Raw genomic sequence first — 24,528 nt, 5'->3', positions numbered from 1 at the left:
TCTCTCTTAGAAGATACATTGAAGGGCGCCGAACTGAATGGCCGTCCGTAGTCGTGCTGTTAATACTCATGTGTGCGTGCATTCTTGACTCTCTCCCTATTTCTCTCTATGTATCCCCTCTCCCATTACCCCGCGTAGGGTAGCCAACCGGATGCTCGTCTTGTCTCCTTTCGTAGCTGATTTCGTTTTCTTGCTTTATATGTGTCCGCTTGTACAATATATGCTCGTCTTTATGCTGTAGTTTCCCCAGAAGCCGCCTCTTATAAAATTTAAACGGTCGCCATACTCTCGTCCCTAGTATGTCTGCTTGAGTCCCGCAATGGTGTTGTCTCCATTACCTTAACTAAATTTGGTCGCCCCGCTGACTAAGCGTAAAAAAACCTTCCTGGCTCTATTGTAACCTTATCCATCATAGCTGCTTTTCTTTCTCGCACCTCAAGGATATACTGCGCTATCCATAACATCACCAGAAATTGGCGGGGAAACGCGCGTCACCTTTTTTAATGCCCAGGTGGCGGTTTATTTCAATACTTTAGCTTAGAGCTTTTCTTCTTGTTAAGGGAAGGGGGAGGGGGTGACGAAAAATGAAGACGGAGAGTTCCTTCCCACCCTCGCACATGCATGCATAAATTAGATTTGCAAGTAGACTAAGTTATACTTTCGTTCCGTTGCAGGTGTCACAAACGAAAAACAAAAACAAAAAGCAAATAATAATAATAAGAAGGAAAGTGTAGAGAACCTCCGCAAACGTATGTAAATCCGAGCAGCTCTTCTTTATCACATATGAAATATGGGAGGTTTCGCCACAGACAGCTAGGAAAAAGAATTCAAAATACAAACCCTGTCGAAAGTCAACAGCAACTCGTGCATCAGTGACCGCGAATGTGTATAAGGGAGATCGCACGCTCCTCGGAAGTACGAGGCGTCTACAAGTGCATGGCGGCGTAGCCACCCTTGCCACCGCTGCACAAAAGGCGTTGTAGAACGCTATATAGCTTCGCTATAAAATGCCAGTCTATATATAGCAGCGCCGGCATACTCCTTCAACATATACAGTATTGGGCTCAACTGGGCACTCAACGAATAACTCAAGAAGACGCAGCACAAGACAACAATGCTCAATAAACGATGGTGCTTCTGCAGGCCGGGTATATATACGTGTGGTACAACATCCGCGAAGGCTTTCAAAAGAAATTGAAAACGAAGCGAAGAATATAAACGATCGGCAATATCGAGAAATTAAAGCAACTAGCTAACGGCCAGAGGTTACGTATAGGGGCAATCAGATAGGCCCATGCATAAACACACACACACACGCCCTCCTGCATGCGCCGAACGCGTATAGTATATATCAAAAAGGCACCTTTTCGTTATCACTCACTTTGCCTCGGCGGCATCAAGCCGGCTTATTGTTTAGAAGTCTTCGCGTCTACAAGCAACCTAATGGAGATATCCGAAAGGGCGGAGAATAAAGTATAGATCCGAGCCAAGCCTAGCCTATGCAACGAGAGCAAGCAAGAGCGGCCGCCGGGGCGGAGAGATGGCCGCGCCCTGACCGCGCTTCGGCGGCTCGGCAGAGGACGGACGGCAGACCGTTATCTAGGTTACGTGTAGCGGTCTGGCCCGCGCGGGCAAACGAGGTTTACGAGATTCCCATGGCGGTGCGTTATGACTGATCAAACGTGTTATGGCGGGTACCGCGTCTTCTTCTCCTGCTGCGCACAAAAGCTTGGTGGTGACCGCGAGTATATGTGCGTGCATCACTCTTGCGCGTACGCTGACCACGAATGCGTAAACTGCCCACTCTCACGCGAGAATCGGGCTGGCATGGTGTATGGTGGCACGCCGTGTGAGAACGCTTGGGTCAGCGGAAGTGCGTCTAAGAAGAAGAAGGAGGAGGAGGAGAGAGAAACAGTGTGGTTTAGGCGAGCTAACGTGTGTAGCGTTCAACGCATGAATATGAGTCATTCTTCCCAGCGGAAGGCTGCAAGCTGATTGCGCGTCGGAGGGCATTGCACGGACACGCTCGATAAGGCTTCAACTCAGGTTAAATGGTACGGCATAATTCGTTTTACTGCGCTGGTATTTCGTGCAAAATAGAGAGACAAATTCGTTCTGCCATGCACACTAATGTATAGCTGACAATGTTGATTATCTTAAATATTATGTATCAGAGAGTGGCCTCGTCGACTGAGGTGCTCACGAAGTAAAAGTAACTCCGCATAATCACTTACACACAGTTTTTGCTTGAAGTTATTCAAACAATGCCTAATTTGTCTGCGCTAAGCACTAGTATCCTTGTTTCTGCCATCATTTGTGGGGGCATTATGAATAACAAAATTAAGTTTGCGTTTCAAAATGACAGCTGCTTTGTGAGAAATGCCATTTGGGGCACTTCGAATCGACATTGTAACCAACCAATGTTGTCTGGGGAGAGACACGCCGGACGTCGTAAATTTCTGGATACGTATACGCACGAAATCAGTGTTGCTGAATGAAGCTGAATTAGTAGCTAACGCCTGTCTTGTGTGTTTTCCGTCCCGCGTCTTGAGGCGACTTTCACAAGGCTTGCAGGATTGCTTTTAGCAACGCACGCTGCTGCCTCTGGATGCTCCACGATACAAGGCGTAAGTATACGTCCTTCAGGAGCAAAACCATACTCGTACAAACATACGCTTGCGAATCTCCGTAAGCAAGAGGACTAGTTCAAGAGTGGCAGGCCATCAACACAATCAGCGCCCTGTTCCCAACGTCAGAGAGTTCTCTCTCTCCCCGCGTCAACCCACAAGCAGTCTCGACTTGAACTGACGTCACTGACGAGGGCGGCTCGAGAGAAATCTTTGAATGCGCCATAAGGCAAGCGCCACGCGCAGCTTACGAGCTGCGGAGTGACGGCGCGGGCTAGACGTGGGAAGAGCGATGAGGTGACGAAGCGAAGGCGTCGTTGCACGATGTTTCCACTTCGTTTTGCCCTCATTGCTGCTTCTACGAGAAAAAAATGGGGGCTCGCCGCAGACCTAGCATTTGTTAGACGTCCACCTGCCCATTTCCTCAGGAAAAATAAAGATTCACTTTATTTTTCACGTCGTCTTTTTATTCATACAAGGATTTAACGTTGTGAGGAAGCCAGCAACATATTTGCTGCGGAGAGAGAGAGAGAGAGAGGGGGGGGGGGGGGATGACAAGGAGGTCAACCAGAAGAGTTTCTGGTTCTTCAGTCCTGTAATGAATGAATGAATGAATGAATGAATGAATGAATGAATGAATGAATGAATGAATGAATGAATGAAGATAGGAGCGACCAACAATCTTAACAAAACGGCCGATTTTTGTAACGTGCATTGCCATTGTTATTCATAAGAGAAGCAGGGGAAGCAAAACTGCAGCATTACTGCATGCATTACAGGTTTCGGTGCATCGAACCTGTTTACACTAAAGCTCTAGCTTTGTAAACCGCATGGACAGTATCAGTAATTGTTGAAGTTGTTACTGAAGAGTGGTTTGTTGTGTCTGCCTGGTAGTGGACCCGAGTTGTAGCGAGAAAGCAACAACAAATGGCACGCTTTCCACCAAACGCCCTGAAACATGTGGTGACTGTGAGCTGCTTTTCTGCTTTTTTCCAGTCCCTTTTACCCGCTTATGAATTCCGACCGTTGCCAGCGCGCGCGAGTTTTGGTCGCTCTTGGTCGGTGCCGAAGTAACGCGAACATGTTTTCATCGCTTCTCCCACCGTATACCCTCGCATATGCTGCGCATATTCAGGTTTCTTCGTGGAACCACAAACACGCGCGCATCCCCATGCATGTTTATCTCGAGTTGTGGAGCGCCCGGCCCACACCCATGCTTCTTTCTCCCGGTTCGACCAGGCTCGTACGACCACTGCGCGATGTTGGGTTCTCGCGATACGCATTTAGCGTATAACCAACACATGGCGTCGATGCCGTATAGCGCTCCTTTAATAATGGTGAAAAGCAATAAATAAAGCATACAGTGGAAGCCACACGTGCTTTGACTTAGGCGCCCAGAAATTCGCGCTTCGCCAGCGATACGCCCACCGATCCGCTTTCGTGGCGTCTGCCTGTAAAATATGCCAGCGGAAGCCGTATGCAAATGCGACCTCACGGCGGCGGTGCTCGGAGGAAGACGGCGCGCCGTTCTTTAACGACGTTTCACTGCGACGAGTGCCGTGCTCATCTCTCGCCCGCGTCTAATGTGCAGGGAGCGTGCGATACGCGACGAAGCAGGGCGAGCCGCAGCAACCGAAAATAACGGCCCCAACCAACACGTACGCGCCGAATCGCGCCCCCGTACAGCATCCCCACTCCTCCTGAATTCCTTCCTCTTAACACCCCTAGAAGCGTCAATGGATGCTGCTGTCAAAGCGTGCGAGGCGGCAGCTTCGTTACAAGTGTAGCGCGCGGCTCAAATTACGCTCAGCGTGCGATGCTTTTAAGAGCACTGCGCCTCGTAAATGTTGGGTATACCTCTAACACGGTTGTTCCAAGCCTATAGCATAGCGGCATCCAGCGAGTGTGTATCGGCGCAGAAGCGAAAGACTGGCCGCATGTTCTACTCATACGTGACCAGGTGTACGCGAGTCGATGTCTGTATTGCCAGGCTTCTAGGTCATAATTTCTTGGTCTCTATAGGAGTGGTGCGCTCTCCGTGCCCGTGCGTTGTTAGCGTAAGCGTTGTGTGCGAAGGACCCGGTTAACGGAGTGGCCCCGACCTAACTTAACCTAGCTTGGTCTAACCTAACCTAATTTAACGTAATAGCTTGCAGGCGCAGGAGCGCCTGTAACTGGGTGCTCAAAAGTCAAACGTGCGAAAGATGCCGAAGGAAAGATAGCGGAAATATGTTTTCTACATGAAGAAGCCAGTGTAGCGACCGGCGTATTCGCCCTGCCTTGCGCACTAAAGAAACGTGGCCAGCTTTACGATGGTTTGCGAGTGAATGGGCTAAACATATCCCTTTTCTGGCATTATACGTTACGTGTCACCCGTGGCTATAGACCGCGAGACAACGTTTTTGTTACACGCTAAAAAATAAAGGTGCTGTGGTAGGGTAATTTCTTGCGTGCTTCCAACAGGCATAAATAACGGATGCGTATAAGTAGATAAGGCGAGTATATATTGGCGAATGAAGTAAAACAAAAGAAAAAAAATAGCTTAGGTGAGCCGCCCGCGCCTTGCCCGCATGTTCACATTTCTTTCGTTCGGTATCATATTGGATTATGTTCGTGCGCTGGCTAGTCAAGAAGCACACATGTGTAAGTGACGTTTTGCGAGGCGTTCACGAAAGCGAAACCACACTTGAGTCGATATAGCCACATATGCGCTATATAGGTATCCAGAAGGTACACGCACTTATAAAAAAAAAAAACAGCTAATCGCAAATGTTTCTAAATTCGAAAAGGTGGTGGCCTGCTTAGTTCCATAGTGGATGAAGCTATCATCGGTACATTCTGGCTCTGAAGCTCGACTTCAGCAAATTCTCACAGTCAAATTATCGCTTGAAATATGTTCACTGGAAAACCTCCCAAACGTTTCACAAATATCTCGCGATCACCCCGAAAGGATACTGAATTTGAGCCGAGTTGTCGCATTCCGGTGCGTGCGCTAGTCCGAAGGTATCTGGCCCCCTAAAAGATGCGACTGCAGCTTCACAGACGGTCATTGCCACGCCTGGCACGTCTCACGATTCCACACAGGCGCTATACAGATCCGTTCGGGCCGGCCAACTCTTTCAAGCTTTGAAATAGTGATACCCGACAGTTCGCGTCTTCGTATGGCAATGAAGGCAGGAGCATGGAAGCCTATTTATAGTCGGCTATGAGAAAGATGTCGAAGCCGAGAATACTAACTTAGAAGAAGAAGAAGACAAAAAGTAAACAGCTGAAGCTTTCCGGAACTGGTGCCGGTGGAAAGCAGTTGACGGTCCGCCATAAAAACGCGCTCGCTTCCCCGTCTCGGTGTGCAGCCTCGCGTTCCAGCTCGGAACCGTGATCACTGTATGTTACGTGGCTTTCGCGAGTGTAAATTTAACGGCTGCTCTGCCGGGAGATCGCAATCGTTCTTTGCGCGACTTTTATGCGCTTCCCCTTCCTGTATAGGAAAAGTTGCGAGGCCAACTCTAGCTGGCAGCAGCGTCGCATCGCAGGCGTGTAGTTTAACAATCCTGAGCGATATACATCAGTTTATATAGTGACAGCAACTGTGGCGTGCCGGCGCCTAAATTTTCATCAGCTCTTACGCGCGCGCAACGACTTCTCTGCTTGCGAGGAGTTAAGGGAAGTGATCGTACAACGCGGGGCGTGGCATCGCTGTAATTATTTGTGGAATCGCCATAAACTGAGGACGAGAATCCTCTCGGGCGTAATCGCTGTCTCCACCTATACGCCGAATGGCTTCTTCTGCATATAAACTGACATCTAAAGCCTTAACACGAGAGCCATTGCAGCAAATCACGGACCATCTGGGGCACTGAATTTCAGTTTATAGATGAGACATGCTTGGCATGAAGAGTGCAGCCTAAAAATGCGATGTGCATTGCATTTCCATGCAGAGGTCGTAAAACCAACCTTGTCTATATAGACAATACAAATACGTGGTCGCAAATAAAGAAGCTGGAAATTGGCGTCGGACACAGTGATGCTCTAATTGCTGCACAACAGGAATTTACATGGGTATATATATTGTTTTCATAGTTTATTAAACGATGGGTATAAGCACAGATATGCATACTCATGCGTGTACACTTTTGGACGTTCGGTAATGAATGTAGCGTCATAATGAGCGCTCGAAAAATTCGGCTCATTCTGAGCCGTAGTTAGGCATACTTGCTTGTTTGATTTAATGTTTGATATGCTACGGTTCCAGAAGCTACGCTTTCAGTACACGAGACACCGCTGTGGAGAGTCTGAATTAGATTTGACCTCTGGGATTCTTCAACGTGTTTAGAAATGCACTGCCTGTGCCTGCGGTTTTTTGTGAACTTAAATGGGGCGCTATAAAGTAAAACTATTCCAAACTGTTTTTATACCATTTATGCAATCAGCCCTCCCCGATCGGCCAACATTTGTTTGGGCTACTCCAGCTTCGCCTGTCTGCAACGCGACGTCAGGAAAACCACGATAACTCCCCATCAGAATAACTTGTGCAGACTGATTATGCATGGTTAGACAGAACAGAGAGAGAGAAAGAAACGTTTATTATTCGAAACATTGACCCCAGCGAGGCCCGGTATCACCCTAAGGTGGGAAGGCTCCTTAGTCCAAAAGAAAAATAATCATTTGTGATTCCACACCTTCTTTGCCATTAGCCCTCCGCTACTGGCTGCGCCCACTTCGACTTTCTGTCACGCGACGTCACAAAATCGTGAAAAATCACCGCGCCAAAGTGGTGTGAATGTGTTAAATATGCATTAATATGCCGAAAAAAAACGGATTTCTTTTTAGGAACAACTGTAGACTGCCCCTTTCCGAGAGGAATAGAAGTCGTTTTCCTACCGATCGCTCTAACACTGGCTGCTCAGACCTGTGGGCGAAAATGGGTTTCTCGACGTATACATTTTTTTTGGGGTGGCAATATAACGTCGTCGAGATCTTTCGGCACGTATACGACATCGCTTTGCCTACTATTCTTCGCTGAGGACCCGTTAAATAGCGACATTTTTAACCTTCCGTTGCACGCCACCGCGATTTTTGACCAGCCACCGCAGCTTAGCCACAGGGAAGCGGGCCAATCTCGGACGTTAATCGTTAATCTCTCTCTCGTTAATCTCTCTCGTTAATCGATCTGAGAGAGGAACATAAGCCAGTGCGTCATCACGTCATCAGAATCCAAGAAACGTCGCAGTACCGGTCATCACATTCGCTCGTACAAAACTGTTGCAATTCACGAAGCTGAGACGCCGTTCTCACGGCACCCACCGCGAAAGGATCGAGACGTCAGTGGGGGCGCACGAAATGAAGGGTTCGCCGCGTAACGAGGACAGCCTCGCCAGCAGCGTGCCATCAGACGCAGCGCGGGCACATTGTATCTCGCACCGGGCACAAGAGGCCTCGTCACGGGCCGTTGAAAGGACCTCCGGCACAGCACAGTCGACGCGCGCCCCGTGCATGCAGCCTCCGGAAATCGAATTGCGCATTCATGTCGCGTCCATCGCGAGACATGACGGACGGCGATGGCCAAAAGGCCGGGAAGGAAAACTGACGCCCCCTCCCCGTGGCAAACGCGGCTCTGGATTACGGGGGTGAGATGAAGCACCTAGCAAGACGCAGCGAGATCGTTGGTGGACAGGTGGCCTTCGGTGTGTAACTGCCACGGCTTCGACTATATAGCGTTGCAAGTCCTGCGCCGCGTGGATGGCGTATTATTGGAATGCGTGCAGCGATTGGCGCGCGCTTCGGAGGCCTTCCAACTTGTGTGGTCTTGGACTCGCGAGACAAGCGTTTCGTACGGTATTTTTTTTTTTTTTTTGTTTGCTGGTTCCTTCGAAGGTGTGCTTGTGGGGCTTAGGGCCCTTTCGATCACGCCGCGGAGAGTGCGCAGTGGCGAGTTACGGCGAGACCTCTTTCACTCTTTCCCTCGTCGATAATTGATTACGCAGCTTCGCTCGCTCGCGCGTATACTGACGCGCGCGCATGCAGGCGTCGTGTTATATGCTTCATCGCGTCCCTGTATTGCGTTAGCTATGCAGCACCTCTGTATAGGGTACGGCCTCGCACAGTAACGCCTACGACTATATACGCGGGCGATTTAGTAACGCGCTTCCCGTTCCCTCTTGTCCTTTCTCTTTTTCTCCTTCTTTTCTTAACCGTTCTTTCATTCTTTCATTGCGCTATCGTATGGTACTGAATACGTTATCGCGCAAGGGCTTCAATTTGCGCGCCTACGACGTCACGTAAGGCAATCTCCTTGCCGTTGTACGTCTTGCGGGGAAGTTTCGGTCGAATGGCGTGGACGTCCATTTCGATTCCTGTGGTATCGTGGGCTGAATGCCAGCGCGCGAAGCAATGTGCCACCGTAACGAAGACAATGGCGAAAACAATGACCCGTTCTTCTTTGTTTCAGCAACGCCCGCGCACTTGAGCGCATATGCCTAGTGGGAAACTTTCGATGAGAGGTCTGTCTTTCCGTTATTTCGCCACCTTCATCTTTTGATCCTCGTTCCTTCATATAATATTTCTGTAATCATTATATATTAGAGTGATACCTATATAACGACGTTCGAGGGTCAGTAGTCATTAAGATATCGTGGATATTCCAAACTCTTCGACGGAAGCTCTAGTGGTGTGTCTAGAATAATATGAGTAATCAATGCCAGTCAGAAAATTCCGCATGGAGCAAAAATCCCCCTCAGGACAGTGAATACACCGAAGCCCACCTAATGTACTGTCATCTGGACACACGACGTATCTTTCGCTTCGTTCGAATTCAAATAGAACAGTCAGCTTCCCGACGTGGCTTCTTATAGCAGCCAATTCATATTCGAGCTCGCAAACACTTCTTAACTTGGCTATCCGTATATGATACGCACAGTTCGTTTCGCCCGTTCAGAGTGCTATGCCCTGGAGGATTGAGATCACAATCATGACCGAGTTTATTAGGCTCCTATGGTATGAAGCTGCATGCAAATGAATACACAGGAGGAGGTCCGAAAGCAGGAGGTTGTAAAGACCTCTGCAGCCACCACATAAAAACAAAGTGGAATAAAAATGCGTCGCGATTCGTGCATTGAGATGCAGGGCGTCGTGTCGACACGCAGCACTCTTGCAATCCTCTCGACGAAAGCGTCGCTAACGCTACCTTAAGAGCCGCAACACTCGCAAAGAATTCGTAAGCACATTTGAGAATATGTGCGCACTTTCAAGTTGCGGCGACGAGCGACCGCGTATACCGGCGGAGTCTCGGCCTTCCGAGATAGCGAGCAGACCAACACGACCGACCTCTTAGCGTAGCATTGTTTTTTGAATATTCTCGAACGCTAGCCCCTGCCGGCGCGTGCCAGCGGCACCTGCTTCGTTAGAGGCGAGCGTCTGCGTAATTCTGATGCGGCGCCGATGCTGCTGCAGCTACAAACTATTATGCGTGTATGTGAGTTCACAGACGGCAGTGTGCGTCGCGCCGGGTTTCACCCATATCAGCAGTGCGGCAGGCCTGCCGGCCAGGCTAACCTGTCCGCATTCCATAAAAGTCGTCGTCCACTCTCTCACTCCCTCTCCAGCGGTCTGCGGCTTTTGCTGCTGCGAGTTTAAAATGAAAGCGGGGAATGGGTGGGTGGAAATACAGCAACTGTTTCATTCTCTCTCTCTCTCTCTCTCTCTGCGGACAGATTTAGTGCCCGCAAAGCGCCCGACGTGCGCTGCCTATTATGTAGTGGCAGCCAGCGCTTCTTGCAAAGAAGTTCGAGCAAAGGAACAAGAAAATATAGGAAAGAACAAACTGCGCACCGCGTACGGCGTGATGTCGGCGTCGCCCCCGGACTCCCAAGAACAAAAGGCCGCCTGATGCCTCTGCTTTTCTCTTCTGGCAGGCGGGAGGGTGGGGGGGGGGGGGGGGGGGCGGAGAAGGCAGGGGGGTGGAAGGCGTTTCGGGCCAAATATGGGTCAAGCGTGCGCCACCGCCGCGGCTCCCGAACGAAGCCGCGCTCGTCGCCACCGTCGCGAAGTTAACCGCGCAGCGCGAGCGGGCTACCGCGATGACCACCGTGTTTGCATTCCGACGCAACGTGGCGCCGCCGGACCTTAAAGTGTGTCAGCGGAGAAGACGACCGAGCCGGTGTATACGGGGACGTATACACAAAGAGCCGTGGTCAATGGAGCGCCGGGCGTGGATTAGATATCGTGGTGTGTTCCGAAACTCGTCGTAAGGTGCGGCCGATAAGCAACAAAGCAGACAGCAGCGATCTCAACGGGACAACAATGACGAATGCGAATTTAAATCCTATTACTAAGTTTCGCTTCTGCTATAGCGAAGCGGCTTCCTTTACAGTGATGGGAGGCTTGGTAGCAGGGGTGTGTGAATCTTCTAAACTTTTCAATGACGAATCGAATAGCGTCCTATTCGATTCGGTATTCGAACTGAATAGTCACTATCCGTATGTACGAGTATTTTTAAAAATTGCTTTCGAATAAATAAAAACGTCAAGTGTGAGGATTTAAGCATTAATTTGAAGCAAATTTTATCCCCGCCAGCATATAGGCCGAGTCCTTTGATATACTTTTAAAAAAAGTGTCAAAGGAGTCTGGTATAGACACAAAAACATGAAAATTCACCCCATTCGAACTCTCAGAAGATTCTTGTGTGTGCCAACAAACTACTTATTTGTCTCTAATCCTCAATTTGTGCTTTTAGTAACGTTTCGCAACAGAGAGAAACTTAATAACGTAATAAATACTAAAATACGAACATCGTTTTACATGAATTGTGAAAACAGCTGTCTATTCCAAAACTATTCGATTCCATTCGCATTTGACACTATTCGATTCGGAGTCGATTTGGTCTCAAACATTACCATTCTTACAACCCTGGTTTATAGGGCCAGAAAAGCCGCAAGAACCAAAGGTGTGGCGACAGCGCCCCGAAGTTTCAGCAGAAACTCGCTGAAATGACGTGAATTTTGACGACACCTTCTCGGGCTGCTTAGTTAACTGCATCTCGGTGAAAAATAGTTGCGTTAGTTAAATTTTGGAGTTTTGCGGTGCCAAAATCCCGATATGCTTATGAGGCACGCCGTGATGGGGGGGACTCCGGAATAAGTTTTGCCACCCTGGGTTCTTTGATGTGCGCCCACTACACGGTTCGCGGTCGTTTTGGCATTTCGTCCCCATCTAAATGCCGTCCCCAACTAAATGCCCACGCCTTCGGGCTTAACAGTGAAACGCCAAAGTCGCTAAGCCGCCACGGTGGGTGATTGCCTCCTAGGGGAACCTAGGACCCAATTCAACAAGTTTGGAGAGCTTGTCCTTGCGTCAAACCGATCCACTTAAAAGAAGGTGCTGGGAAATCGTCGGGGACGCACTAACGTGCCGAGCTCTGAAGTTTTTTCAATAAATTCTGAAAAGGATAGCTTAGCGGCGCGTTGTACAATGATGATCACTCTTTTCCCCCCAAATGTGTGAAAGGTTTTGAAATAATAGTTTACCATTGCAAATTGAATTAGGGTTTGTATTTAGCATTCTAGGTCGTTCCACTTCTCATGAATCGAGTAAAGAGCAACAGAACGTCACAGCCGTTCAGTAAATGAAGCGTAGGCACCTTTGATTTAAGGAAAATATCTTGTCAAGGATAATGTGCGCCTTTAGTTCCTAATTTCTACAGAGCACCTTCGTACCGCTGCACACTTGGCCACAACATCTTACGGAACACGAAATCTGCGCAGCCTCACAACGCAGCCTACTATCCGAATTTACAGCCTCCACCAGTAGATTTGAACAACATTGTGATATTCGGTTTTAATGACTACGGTTAGAGGCTGCTCGGAAATTGAACGTTTTCATAGATCCCGTGGTCTGTAAACTTTTATGGTTGACTGTACATACCTCCCGTAGGTCGCAAATCTGGAAGCTTCTATGCTAAAGTTACAGGGACGCTAAAGAGGAACTCTAATCAGACTGGAAAATGTATTCATTAAAAATATCGCTTTCGTTCATTTGGCGGAAAGACGGTTGATTACTATAGTGAACGAAATGAAGCGCGAAATTCTCTTCGAATTTCGCGCCGATACCTTAACACCGATACATCACAGGATCGAGTCACAGATTCGCTAGTAATTTATCGTATGCCTTTCTTCATTTCCGGTAAAACTTCCGAAACTTGATAGGCCGAGTCATTGGTTCGCTTGGAGCGCAATGTTGTTCTTTAGATTTTGACAGCTGTCTAGACCCGAGCAGACGCTGTCAAAATCTGTGACGTCAAAGCCCAGCTGTCGCGGGAACTTCACAGTGGCGACGCCAACGGTCTTTCGCGTTTGCATCTTTTCTGGCTTACATCAAGCCGCCTCTACATAACGGCAAGCGTTCACCGTCTTGACCCTGTATATAGGCGTAATTCGCTATATATATTGTTTCTTTCGGTCTGGATGGACGGTTTTATGGTGTATGGCAGAATGCACACACAGACTATGAAGAACTACGCACAGAACAAGGCGTCCACCATGGTGGATGACCTGATAGAATATAAAAGTTACGCGTCGCGCATTTACAGGTAGTTCCACTGGCACGTTCATCACGCGGCGTGTCTAGAAAGAGGACGGGAGAAGCACGTTTATAAACATAGATTCAACAAAAAAATATACAGAAGAAAGAGAAGACGAAGAAAAAAAATGCGAAGAGACGCGACCATGATATAGTTTATTATAACCATCGCAATTATCGCTAACCTAACCAGAGAAGTGCTACAGCACGTCGTGGGTCGGTGTGCCACGTGTATCAACTAGGAAATTGTCGTATAGCGAAACCACTGCACGCAAACGACGGATTATTATTTCTGTTTTTTTTTTTTTTTTGTCTCGCCTATATAGCGACATTAAGAAGAAGCAGCAACGTGGCCTACGTTGCGCGACGTTCATTATAGCATCATCCATCACGGAAGGTGGTCCAGGCACGGTGCGTTGCCTCCACGATTTGGGAGCTCCGTGCGCGGGCATGCAAGCCATAGGCGCCTCTTACACACCACGCTTGGAAACCCAAGACGCGCTCTCCAGGGCCTCAAGCGAGCTTTCGTTGGCCATCAATCTTCAGCGGCATCCTATCTCGCGCTTTCGCTTTCTCGTGAAGCAGTGGCTGAAGTGAAGGCTGCATTTGAAGAAAAGGAAGGACGCGCCCGAAAAGCAGTCACCAACAAGCGCCACTCAAGAGTGCCCGCTAACGGCCCTCAAAAACTGTGTGGGACGGTAGCATTGTTGTGCACCGTATGCTAGCGTATACAGGTATACTACACGAAGTTATAGGCGCGTTGTTGATGTGGGTGTTGCTTTTTCCTTACACTTTTTTGCCAACTTGCGACAGCCCGTGATGTTGCTTGTACTGATTCGCGAAGCTTGCCCTTGCTTGAAGCCTCTTGAATGTCTTACGTGCCTACGATATGTGTAATCGTGCAAAATTTTACTTGCGACAACGTTACGCTTAGTGTTTGCACCGATTCGGCCACATTTTACGAAATATCTTGTGTGCGTCACACATATAAATAGGGGAAAACCAAAAGCTAGAAAAAAGAACAAAAATAAAGAAAGTGGAAAAGAACGCTATCGTTTGCTTCGAAGTTGCGGGATAACATAAACAATGTGGCCGTTAAGGACAAAGCCTACTACATTCTATGCTCGCACAAGGCCCTGTGCAATAGTGCTAAAGTAAAGAGAAGCCGTCTTTTTCTTTTTTTAGTCGGCGCCTTAATAATGCGTCATTGCCGGTGCTAACTCAACCGTGGTGTAAAACCTATATACGACAAGACAGTGCGAAAAAGTGCCAGAGTGTGTGGGCCAAAGTAAGAGAGCGAAACGCCGTCCGTATATACTGAAGGGCCAGTACACCTGCTCCTGGCAGAAGTCGAATGCAGCAGTGCATCGGCATCTCTCAGCTTGGCGTCGCGTTTCGTGTGCAGAGCACGTTCGCGTTCGGCTCGCCTTGGGGGCCTCCTCCCCAGCTGGCCGCGGCCCACAGGCAGCGGTTATGATCATTCGTCACACCCTGTACACCCCGCTAGTCTCCTCTCGCTGCTGGGATGACCACCTGTATACCTTCTCTCTCGTTCTCAACACGCCGGACGCCTTGGCGCGAGTCCTTGAGTTTTTCGTTCCGTCTTCCACCTTGATCTCGTCTTCCTTTCTCTACTTTTCGCTTCATACATGCTTTGTGCGTGCCTGCAGACGGTGAGGCGATTGCGCTTGCTGCGTGAAGCGGGCGGCCTGTTTATGCTTTCCTTTCTTCAATATTCCTCGGTCGTTATCGTGGGTATAGCATAAATTATAACTGATAACGCGATGCCGCTGAACCGGTGGACCTTGATCTGCCTGGTGCACGTCGCAGTTCTCGGCACACGCGCAAGCGACGGACATTCTCGTATATACTTCTCGCTTTTATATCGGGAGTTCTCGAGCATGCGGAGCGTTCGTTTCACTTCTGAATGTTCGCACCCATAACCGTTGTGATAAGCCTTTAAGGCTTCGGTATTGGCATCAATGACAGCACCATGGCCGCACTTAATAACTTCTGGTCTTCTGAAATACCTCGCTTGCATTTGTTTTCGTTCTCAGCTTTATATATATATATAGGCGTGACGCTTTTGAGGGGTATAGATGCCGTGTCTGTGATAAGTGGATTGTGTAGGGGTGACGTTTGTAGCTGTGCCTTTTACGTTATACGTTATAAAATTAACCTGATTACTTTTACTACTTTTACTACTTTTACTACTTTTACTACTTTTATTACTTTTACAACCTTCGTGGACCTTGCGTCGACATTAGCAGATAGAAAAAAAGGACTTTTCGCCAAAGGTTAAATTCCGTAAAAGTGCATTTCAGTGGCGGCGCGGACAGTTAGGTGTTGATTGAATGGTGCGTCGCGGCAGCGTTACCATTATTACCACTACATGCACTTGTTTATTATTTTTGCTCTGAAGAACAGCGAAATGTTGTAATCGAGAGATATTCTATCTCATTCGCGTCGCAGTAACAAATTTATGACGAAACGGAACCAACCAACCAACGGGGAAGAACCGTATATAGGCTGCGTGCTACAGGCGCTGTCGACAAGCTCAAATTTTCATAGCCATAAATTCCTTTAGTCGCGTCCCGAACAGCAGAGAAGCAGGAACATTCGTGAATTTAATTCGCAGCGTACATAATTAAATCCTTTCTTCCTTTGATGGCTCTGCGTGAAAAAGATTTGAAAATTTTGTCGACCATGTCTGGGAACGATTAACGCGTAGCTTAAGTATATACCACACGAGCAAGGTTAGTACGACGAGCGTTCAACAGCTCTGCAACTGTCTACAACAACAGGTTTTATGGTTATCGCTCACTTAATTTTCTGTATCTTCTTTTCTGGTTACCATGCCTACGTTATATATCTCCTTGAGCATATTCCACTTATTCGCTTGCAAAATTTAAGACAGAAAACTCTGAAGCAGTCGAGTCAGAATAAAGCAAGAGTGACAATGAACTTTCTCGCTACTCAGGCCAGCGCCGTCACCGTACCATTGCTGATGCTGTCGTAGTTGATTGATACCACTGACGCTTGAACGGAGAGTAACTAAGAGCGTTGGTTGTTTTACGATGCCGCAATTGTTCAAATTGCGGGCGACTTTTTTTTATTAAATGTATTTAATTAGAGGTTGGTGCCTATGTGTGGCGCCGGCTACTCCTCTTCTCTTACAAGGTAGTTATCGTCGGAAAGTTGTCAACAATCACCAAACTGGACTAATAAACACATGAACGAACACTCAAGTACTAAGTCTCAGTACTGCAACTCCATAAGCAGAAGATTAATCTCACTCACAGCATCCAGGGCGTTGACCTTGGCTCCTGCTAGGATGAGAGCTCGAGCGGTGTCCACGTAGCCGTTGGCGGCGGCCATGTGCAGAGCCGTGCGACCCTCCTGCGAGAGTGAGGAGGCCTGCACATTGATTACTCGTCGCCACACTCCGTGCGTGATGTTTGTAGAGCCAACACCAACTTAACATTACAGCAGGTTTGTTCACATCCGAAAACGCAGTTCTCCCATGCGGTCACACTCGAGAACTCATTTCGCGACGCTTGAAAACAGTGCAAAAGTCACGAGCGAGTGAAAGGCGACGTATCTGTTCACTCAGTCGTACCTTGTGTGCCTTACTTTGAAGTGCGATAAAAAATAAAGGTATTCAAGGTGGTTAATTAGGTTGTACTTGATTTGGTATACCCTATAAATGGGGAAGGGAGAAGAAAAGAATAAGCTATGTGCGCGCACACACAACAATGTGGGCTGCTCAGTTAAATGTGGTCGCAAAGCACTGTCGTCTTTAAAATAGCGCAGCAATGCTCCAGTGGCTTTAAATAAGGGTGACAATGTAGAGTCCAAGTTCCCAAGATGTTTTGTTCTTCGTTGGCTCGGTCGTCCTTCAGGCTTTAAAGCAGTACGCCGATGTAAAGTATTGTACGTAACGAACTAGCATAACGCCAACACCTCACCGAACCGTACTTGCTTGCTACAGATCTTAATTTCTTCTCCATGGATCTGGATAGATAGGCCAATGAAAATGACTTATAATCCACGCATCATTTTCCGCCATTGCAGCTTCACTTGACTAGAGTCAATTAAAGTAACAGAGGGAGAGCGAGCATAAATTTGAATGATCGCGTGAGTCAACGAACACCATATCAGCATCACTGAGGCATGAATGTCATTAGAAAATGAAAATACACAAGAAAAAATGATTATAATGCGAGCACATTGCATAGAACATAAAGTTCGCATTATCTCGATAGTGTCTCGTGCTGAAAAACAGAAATATTTTATTGAAGAGCGGGGGCTAGATCAACCTTCTTTACAAATGACTGTTTGTCTGAATCGTCGGCGCTTGTACCACGGTGTCATGTGATGCCTTGACGTTGCGAAATTTCCCTGATATGCCTCCTGTGTTACAGCTAACCTAACCCCAGCCTAATCTTTATAAATAAACCTAACCCTAGCCTTAACGCTAACCCAGCTAGAACAACAGATGAACTGTGCTTTCTTTTTAGGACAACTAGGCCGCAGGGGACTAGCGTAGCCAGTTCTCAGTCGGGACCACGTTTTCATACACGTCAGCCAAAAGTACAGAGAAGGCTAAAAATTTACAAAATGCGTTAACAACCTGCTGCTGCGCCTCCGCGGGTGATAGCGTCAGGGCGTGCGTGTATACCATGGAAAGCATTTCGCCTCCGATACGGTCACTTTTCGAAGCTTATCCAAATCCATTCCCGACTCCTGTGGTCCGTGGGCGTTCTAAAATTCGCTCGAGTATTTTTATTTATGCCACTTTTTTTTTTCCTCCACGCCATCTTCATTTTTTCTTCACCCGTCAATCTAACCCCGGTCGTATGGGCGGCTCGGTAATCATCGGTTCTTATCTCCAAAGGAGCAAAGAAAAATAAGGACGCCTATAGCTCATCGCTAATTGCAAAAAGCTCTTTCTGGTCGCTAGAAATGGTCCTTTGGCCGTTTTTCGCGCATTTCACTTTACTCTACGTCATAGATTTATCTCCATCATTGGCACTATGCAGGACCGAAAAAAAAAAAGTTCATCCAGGAAAGCGCATACGTTGAGGCATTCGACAAAAAAGAAAGAATGCAAATACAAGTATGTATATCAATACAAGAAATAAGCCAACAAGATAGATAGACGGAAAAGGCAGTCTTGCGGAGAAACTGCTGGCCTACTATAGATTGAACGGCGCGTCTTCTACCACATGCCCACTGTAGGTTGCATCACGGGAGGCGCATTAACAGTCTTGCGCCATGCGGATGCGGAGTCTTCGTTCAGAGACAGTTCGTAACGCTTTGTAACGCTTGTGCAATCGCCGCGTTTAAAAGCAGAAAATCCCAAGGCATTTCATAAGCTGGCCTGAAGAAAGCGGGCGACGTCTGCGAATATTGCTTGATAGTCTCTCGTGTTACCGGTAAGTGTACATACACTACGCCATTTTTCACTCACAGTCTGCGCTGATGAGAAAGCTATAGCCTATCTTGTGCGTTGTCCGCATCGTCGAAGATCAGCAACGTTGGAACGCACGAAGGCCCACAACTTAACACAAGGGTCTGACACACGTGGCTTTTGGGATGCACGTGACCTGGAGGGCTTTACACTGCGGCCCAAAATTAAATATACGTGACTGTTCACTTCCAGAGTTGCCATTAACTTTTGTCTCTGGAATGTCTTTACCGCGCTATGCCGATCACGTTACAGCGCTGCCAGCACCGAGCTCTGTTTGATGTCAGCGTTACGACCGCCTGGACGGAGTTTAATACCACTGGCACCAGCAAGTGTTCGGTGCCCGCTGATCACCTTGCAGTGATATCGTGAATGTTGGGTGAAACCGCGTTTTGAAATCGTCAGATATGCTCTGGCGCAACCATTGGTGGCCAAGCACGCCTGGCTAACCCAGCCTGCCGCACCACCACCACGACTGCCACCAAGAATCGGCAGCTGATCGACAGAATATTAATTAATTGAGCTAGTTGATTCATAGCTAAGACATGTGCTGAACAGCTGAAAGGACAAAAAAAAAAAAAAAAAAAAAAACACGCCCTACCCTGTCTGTCTTAGTCTTTTTTTTTCAGTTGAGTTGTTCAAGACTCGCCTCAACTGATGGAGTTTCCGACAGCGAACTGCGAATTCCGATAACAGCACGAATGGAGAGGAAGTAACGATTATGATGGTTATTGTCATTAGCATCGTCATTATAGGAAGAAGACAAGGCGCTTCAGGAAAACCGGCGGGCCCTATGTTTTTTATTTGTCTGCAAGTGCCCATGACTCCTCATGAACGAGAAGCAAGGCGGTTAACCGAGGGGCCCGATTTTTCTTGGTCATATAATTTATTAGCCATTTTATTAGTCATAGCTTGTTGGCTTCTTATGACATGACTCCTCACGGTTACTTTATTATTATTATTATTATTATTATTATTATTATTATTCTATTATGTTTGATAAGTTTGAGGCTAGCCAAGGTGCATTGAGTATAATTTTGTATATAGACTGGTTTGTAGAAATAAACTGCATATAATTTTATTTTTCAGCGTCAGCATTTCGGTCAGGCAAATGAACCTAATCGCAGCAGCACTGAAGCGTCGGCGAACGCGGCACTGCTGCGACGAACCACTGCATTGCCGAAGCGTGGAGCAAAAGAACGAAAGAGCGTTCCGACGGAGCCCGTATTGTGCGCGCTTGCGCACAAACAACGAAACCTCTTTGACAGCCTGGAGCACCGCCCCGCAGTGCAAAGCGCTCTCCCTGGTGTTCGCGAAGGAACGTGTAACGCATATGGCCCGCTTGCCTGGGCGCCCACGCCGGCACACGTGCCCGGCGCTTGTGTGCAGAGCTCGGACACGTATGGAGGCCACAGGGAACGCTCGCCCAACCTTTATTTATAACGGCGCGCCCAGGTCGAGAGGGGCTGGACGAAGGCAAATATTTAGACACCGCGCACAATCGCAGCGCCCGCTTCTGCGCTCGCGGGGAACACGATGTAAGACGACGTCGATGAGCACGCCAAGTCCGCAGGCATGAAAGGCCCCGTCTCGCGACGACCATTGTTGCAAGTGGGTCACGTGCTCTCTGCGGCTGGATAGCGCATTATAAGCTGCTGCGGGTGTCTGAGGTCGTTATAGGTCAAGCTGTATACGTGGCTGCGCAGTCTGTGCAATGACGCGTAAGGACGACAAAACAGCGACATTGCGAGCGCACGTGTATTTGGAGGGACAGTGCGACTGAGATTCAAGACGATAATTAGCGAAAACTGCGATTTGAAGATCAAACTGTGAAGCGAAAATACTGCTTATTGCAGCGAAGCTGGCGGCCTCTGGTTGGTCGGAATTTTTCGTGGCGTGCTCGCTCAAAAACAAACGGCGGCTGGAAGGCTCTGTGTTTGATTTTACACGTAACAGAATTATGTTTTTTCTTAAATTCGAATTACAGTTTGATGCTATCTCGTCTGTAGGTAGTGCTTAACGAATTTTCTGATGCATTTTACCTTGAGAAATTCAATTAGTTCAATAATGCACTTGCGCTATGCAGAGGGCCTATAAGAATGAGGATCTATGCTGTGCTAGCGGCCGCGGTCACTCAAACAGACCTCGAACGGCAGCTGGAAAAGGGTTTTCTCTTTCAGTTTCTGCGTAGCAGATTTATGTTTTCTCGCCTATTCGAATAACAATCCGAAGCTATCATGTCTGCAGCTAGTCTGTAAGTTGTACTTTACGTATTTTGTGACAAAATTCACTATTAAACATTCATTTAATTTAATATTGCACTTGCGCTTGGCGAAGGGCCTAGAAGGATGAAGTTGTATGCTGCACTTTCACACACGCGCGTGCGCGCGTGCCATACGTCGCTTGCGGTGATGGTGCTTGCGTAACGTCGTCTAACGTCGGCAACAGCTTCGCTGCACATCCACTTTCACAGGGTGTAATGCAGGCGTTCTTTTTTTTATTTTCCCGATTCACATATACGACGTGCTCTCTGCGTTATGTCCTGCGTTGCTGCAATAAATTGCGACGTGCCTCTGTGCTTGCTTAGCATACCCTTTTCCGAAACGCTTCGCAACAATCAACGCGTCACTACGTCACTTTCAAGAAGTGAACATGGCAGGCATGACAACGCAAAAAGAATTTCAAATACAAGCCCCGTTAAGCCAGTGCGTATATATACACGACGCCATTACGAGGTCTGTATTAAATGTGTCCGCAGGTGCCGGGATCTCTCGGAATAAACGCATCCTAGATTACGCCGCTCTGAACATAAATGACGGCACAAATCAGCTGTAATACAAGTGACTTAATCTTGTTGGTTCGAGAACTCAGAGCGTATTGTGGACGAGTGCCTGCTCCGTTCTAGTGCCGGCACATTTAACGCGACAATGTTTAGGGCCCCGTGTCACAGAAAATCCGGTGTAGGTGTGGGCGGAGTTGTCCGTGAGCGAAAATTTCCCCATTTATACTTAGGTATATGTACATTCCACGCCTTGCTACATGGCATGCGGTATATGCGGTTTATATTGCCGCGCTATCCTATCACTAAAGTTGCTCGTACCTTGTCTTACATTCTTGGCAAAGTTATTCCTCGGAATTTTGAGAATTACAGCCCAGAAACACGTGTCATGAAACGAAACACCGACAGCGCAGGCCTTTTATGTCAGATCTTCTCAGACTTACATATTAAATGCGCTAAGCAATAACAGAAACCGGAAAATTATGTAATTTTTTTGACGCGGCTGTGCCCTACCACCGGGATCGGCCCGCGCAAGAGGCCGCGTTTCTACCATAAAGCTCGCCTTCGTGCGCAGGGTTCGCTACCAGCGTTTCGCGGTAGACATTACGGTTACGTATACGCTGCAGTTGCCGAGAAGCGTGAGAACAGTCAGGGGTCTTGGAATGCTATAGCGTTCAACTCTTGAAGGCGAAGCTTGAGCGTCCTACAAGTTCTCTTCTTTTCTTCCGTTCTATCTCCACCATTGAAAAAAAAAAAAAAGACATTTGCCATTTCCGTGGCAGGCAACATAATGCTGTACACCCTTTACAACCACTTCCTTGCATAGCCATAAGCAAGAGATAGCTCTGTCTTGCACTACCAAAGAATTGTGCAGTACAAAGATGGCCGCCGGAAAGGGGAGTGTATCTTTAACGCGAAAATGTTTCAATATGATCAACAGTGGCCAGAACATGTACACCTCAGCCTCGAGCTAATGTTTCGGCAAGGAAGCTCGTCTTCGCTACGGCACTGACGAAGACAAGACAAGAAACTAGACGTTACCGTGTATTACCCCTTGTATAAAGAATGGCTCCAGACTAGCGATTTCGGTGCTCGGCTACTGTTTATCACTACGTCTGCACTTTCCTGTGAACCGTTTCTCTCCTTCATGCTTCAGTATTTGGTGACCGAGCGCAAGATGCTATATACGAGGCATGCTTAGGCCTTTGAAAACGAGCGCAAGCCTGCAGGCAACAGCGCCCTGACGAGGCACTAGCGCTTGGACACGGTGCGTAAGGACAGGTGTCTTCATATGATGGCGGTTTTGGTTGGACGATGCCCTCTACAAGGCCACATTAGTGTGAAAACGGAGTGTAGAAGCGTACCTGACTGAAAACGCCACCTCTACCGCATTAAAGGGTTAACAGCGCACACAGACGGCGACAGAAAGAATTGTACAACATGACACAGCACTAATCACATAGTCTGCAGACAGGTATATCAGTATTATGAGGGAAGGCATGTAGCTTTCGTGCTGTTGGGATCCTTATATATATATATATATATATATATATATATATATATATATATAACTAGGGTTGTCTTGTTAGATATGTAACCGCTTTCGATAGCTAGAGTTTCAGGTGGAGAGGTTGGAAGCATCTGTTTACTGTCATTCCATTTCTCTTCTCTATCTGTGAGAGCGCTATAAGTCTTCACAATTACTCAATAAATGGTGATTAGCGTGCAAGAAATAATAAATAAACAGATTATGGAGGACGTGTTGTCATATTTAAGCGCGAGATTTAAAAAAGATAAGTTCAGACGCTTGCAGAGCGTATATACGTTGAGTCTAGATTGTACTAAAGGAAAAACAAAATCCGCACGACGCACAACGCCCTCCTTGCAATGCATTGATGAGAAGACTACGATTCAAGAACATTCCCTAAAAAGAGCACTGGAGTCCCGATTGATGTAAACCTGGCGCATATTTCTTGCTTACGCTGTTCGTAAAGAGGATAGACTAAATGCTCATCTACGTCACCACGAGCACGCGGTGATTCAGCACTTTCTATTTTGTGTAAGAAGTGCTTCGCTAGACCGCACCAAGTCGAAGGCGATGAAACAAAGTTTCCACAATAAACTCGGTAAATTCGGGTACCAGATGAGTACAGTAGAATACATAAGTGGTACGCGTACCGCGTCTGCCTCAATCCTGGCTCCAATCCGGCACAGCTCGACCACGGTGTCCGTCTGTCCCGCCACGGCTGCCTGGTACAGCCGCTCCGCCAGGGTCGGGACGTGGTCCGGACCCGCCATTTCCACCTCCTCCGGCAGCTCCACCACGTCAAAGCAAGGGCGCGAGAGTTTGGACCCCGTGCTTCACTGCTGCCCAGAAACGGTGGCACGCACTGCCAGCGGCACCGCGAGCCCCGCGCGCTGCCTGAGGGTCCGGACTCTGGAGCAGGAGGCCGACGAAGGAGGTCCGCCATCGCGGCAAGCCTCCCGCATGACCAGACTGGCTCCTGCGTCTGCAGAGAGGAATGACGACGCATGAGAGGCAAGTAAAATACTCTTGTAGAGGCCGATGCCGAAAGAAAAGATACTCGAAGTGGGAGGGAGGGGGGTGCATAACTAGTGTTTAGTTCTGAGGTTTTTTATAGATCTTCGCGCTCTGCGTTTTGTATTTTTGCATTTCGTATTACTTATATTATGTGTTTGATTACGTTTATCACGTGAATTGTACTGATTGTAATGAACGCGAAAATCTAGTTTTACGAACTCAGTTCTTTGTATGCCCCGATATGAGTGGCGCAATGCAAATTTTGTTCGTTCTTTTATTGCTGCCACCATATCAACTGTATTGTAAAGGAGATTAGATTTCGTAGGGCCTAACCTCTTTTAGTCTCAGCTTCCTGTTCCTTTGAAAAAAAGATGAAATAAAATTAAATTCAATGCAGTTAAATACTGAATGACTTTCGAAATCACAGAAGACGCGGCAGTGAAGTGTGCAATGCAACAAAGCGGGCATATATATATGAACTACAGCAAATAAATATACAGCAACGGATAATATATAAATGCGACCGTACTACGAGGAT

The 24,528-nt window shown here is 47.7% G+C and overlaps 1 protein-coding gene across 1 annotated transcript in view; it reads right to left on the bottom strand.

Moving 5' to 3' along the window:
* dgo (ankyrin repeat domain containing protein 6 diego) overlaps positions 1 to 24,528 on the bottom strand; it is a 177,472-nt gene that overhangs the window by 77,276 nt on the left and 75,668 nt on the right. Inside the window, exons 2-3 of the mRNA XM_050171383.2 lie at positions 23,627 to 23,958; positions 16,500 to 16,598 (exon numbers count right to left, since the gene is read on the bottom strand). Coding sequence (XP_050027340.1) covers positions 16,500 to 16,598; positions 23,627 to 23,746 — 219 coding nt within the window. The 5' untranslated portion in view covers positions 23,747 to 23,958. The remainder of the gene's footprint in view (positions 1 to 16,499; positions 16,599 to 23,626; positions 23,959 to 24,528) is intronic.

This window comes from Dermacentor andersoni, chromosome 6 (genome assembly GCF_023375885.2).
Source record: "Dermacentor andersoni chromosome 6, qqDerAnde1_hic_scaffold, whole genome shotgun sequence".
Lineage (NCBI taxonomy): Eukaryota > Metazoa > Arthropoda > Arachnida > Ixodida > Ixodidae > Dermacentor > Dermacentor andersoni.
This window is presented reverse-complemented; position numbering and strand designations above follow the sequence as displayed.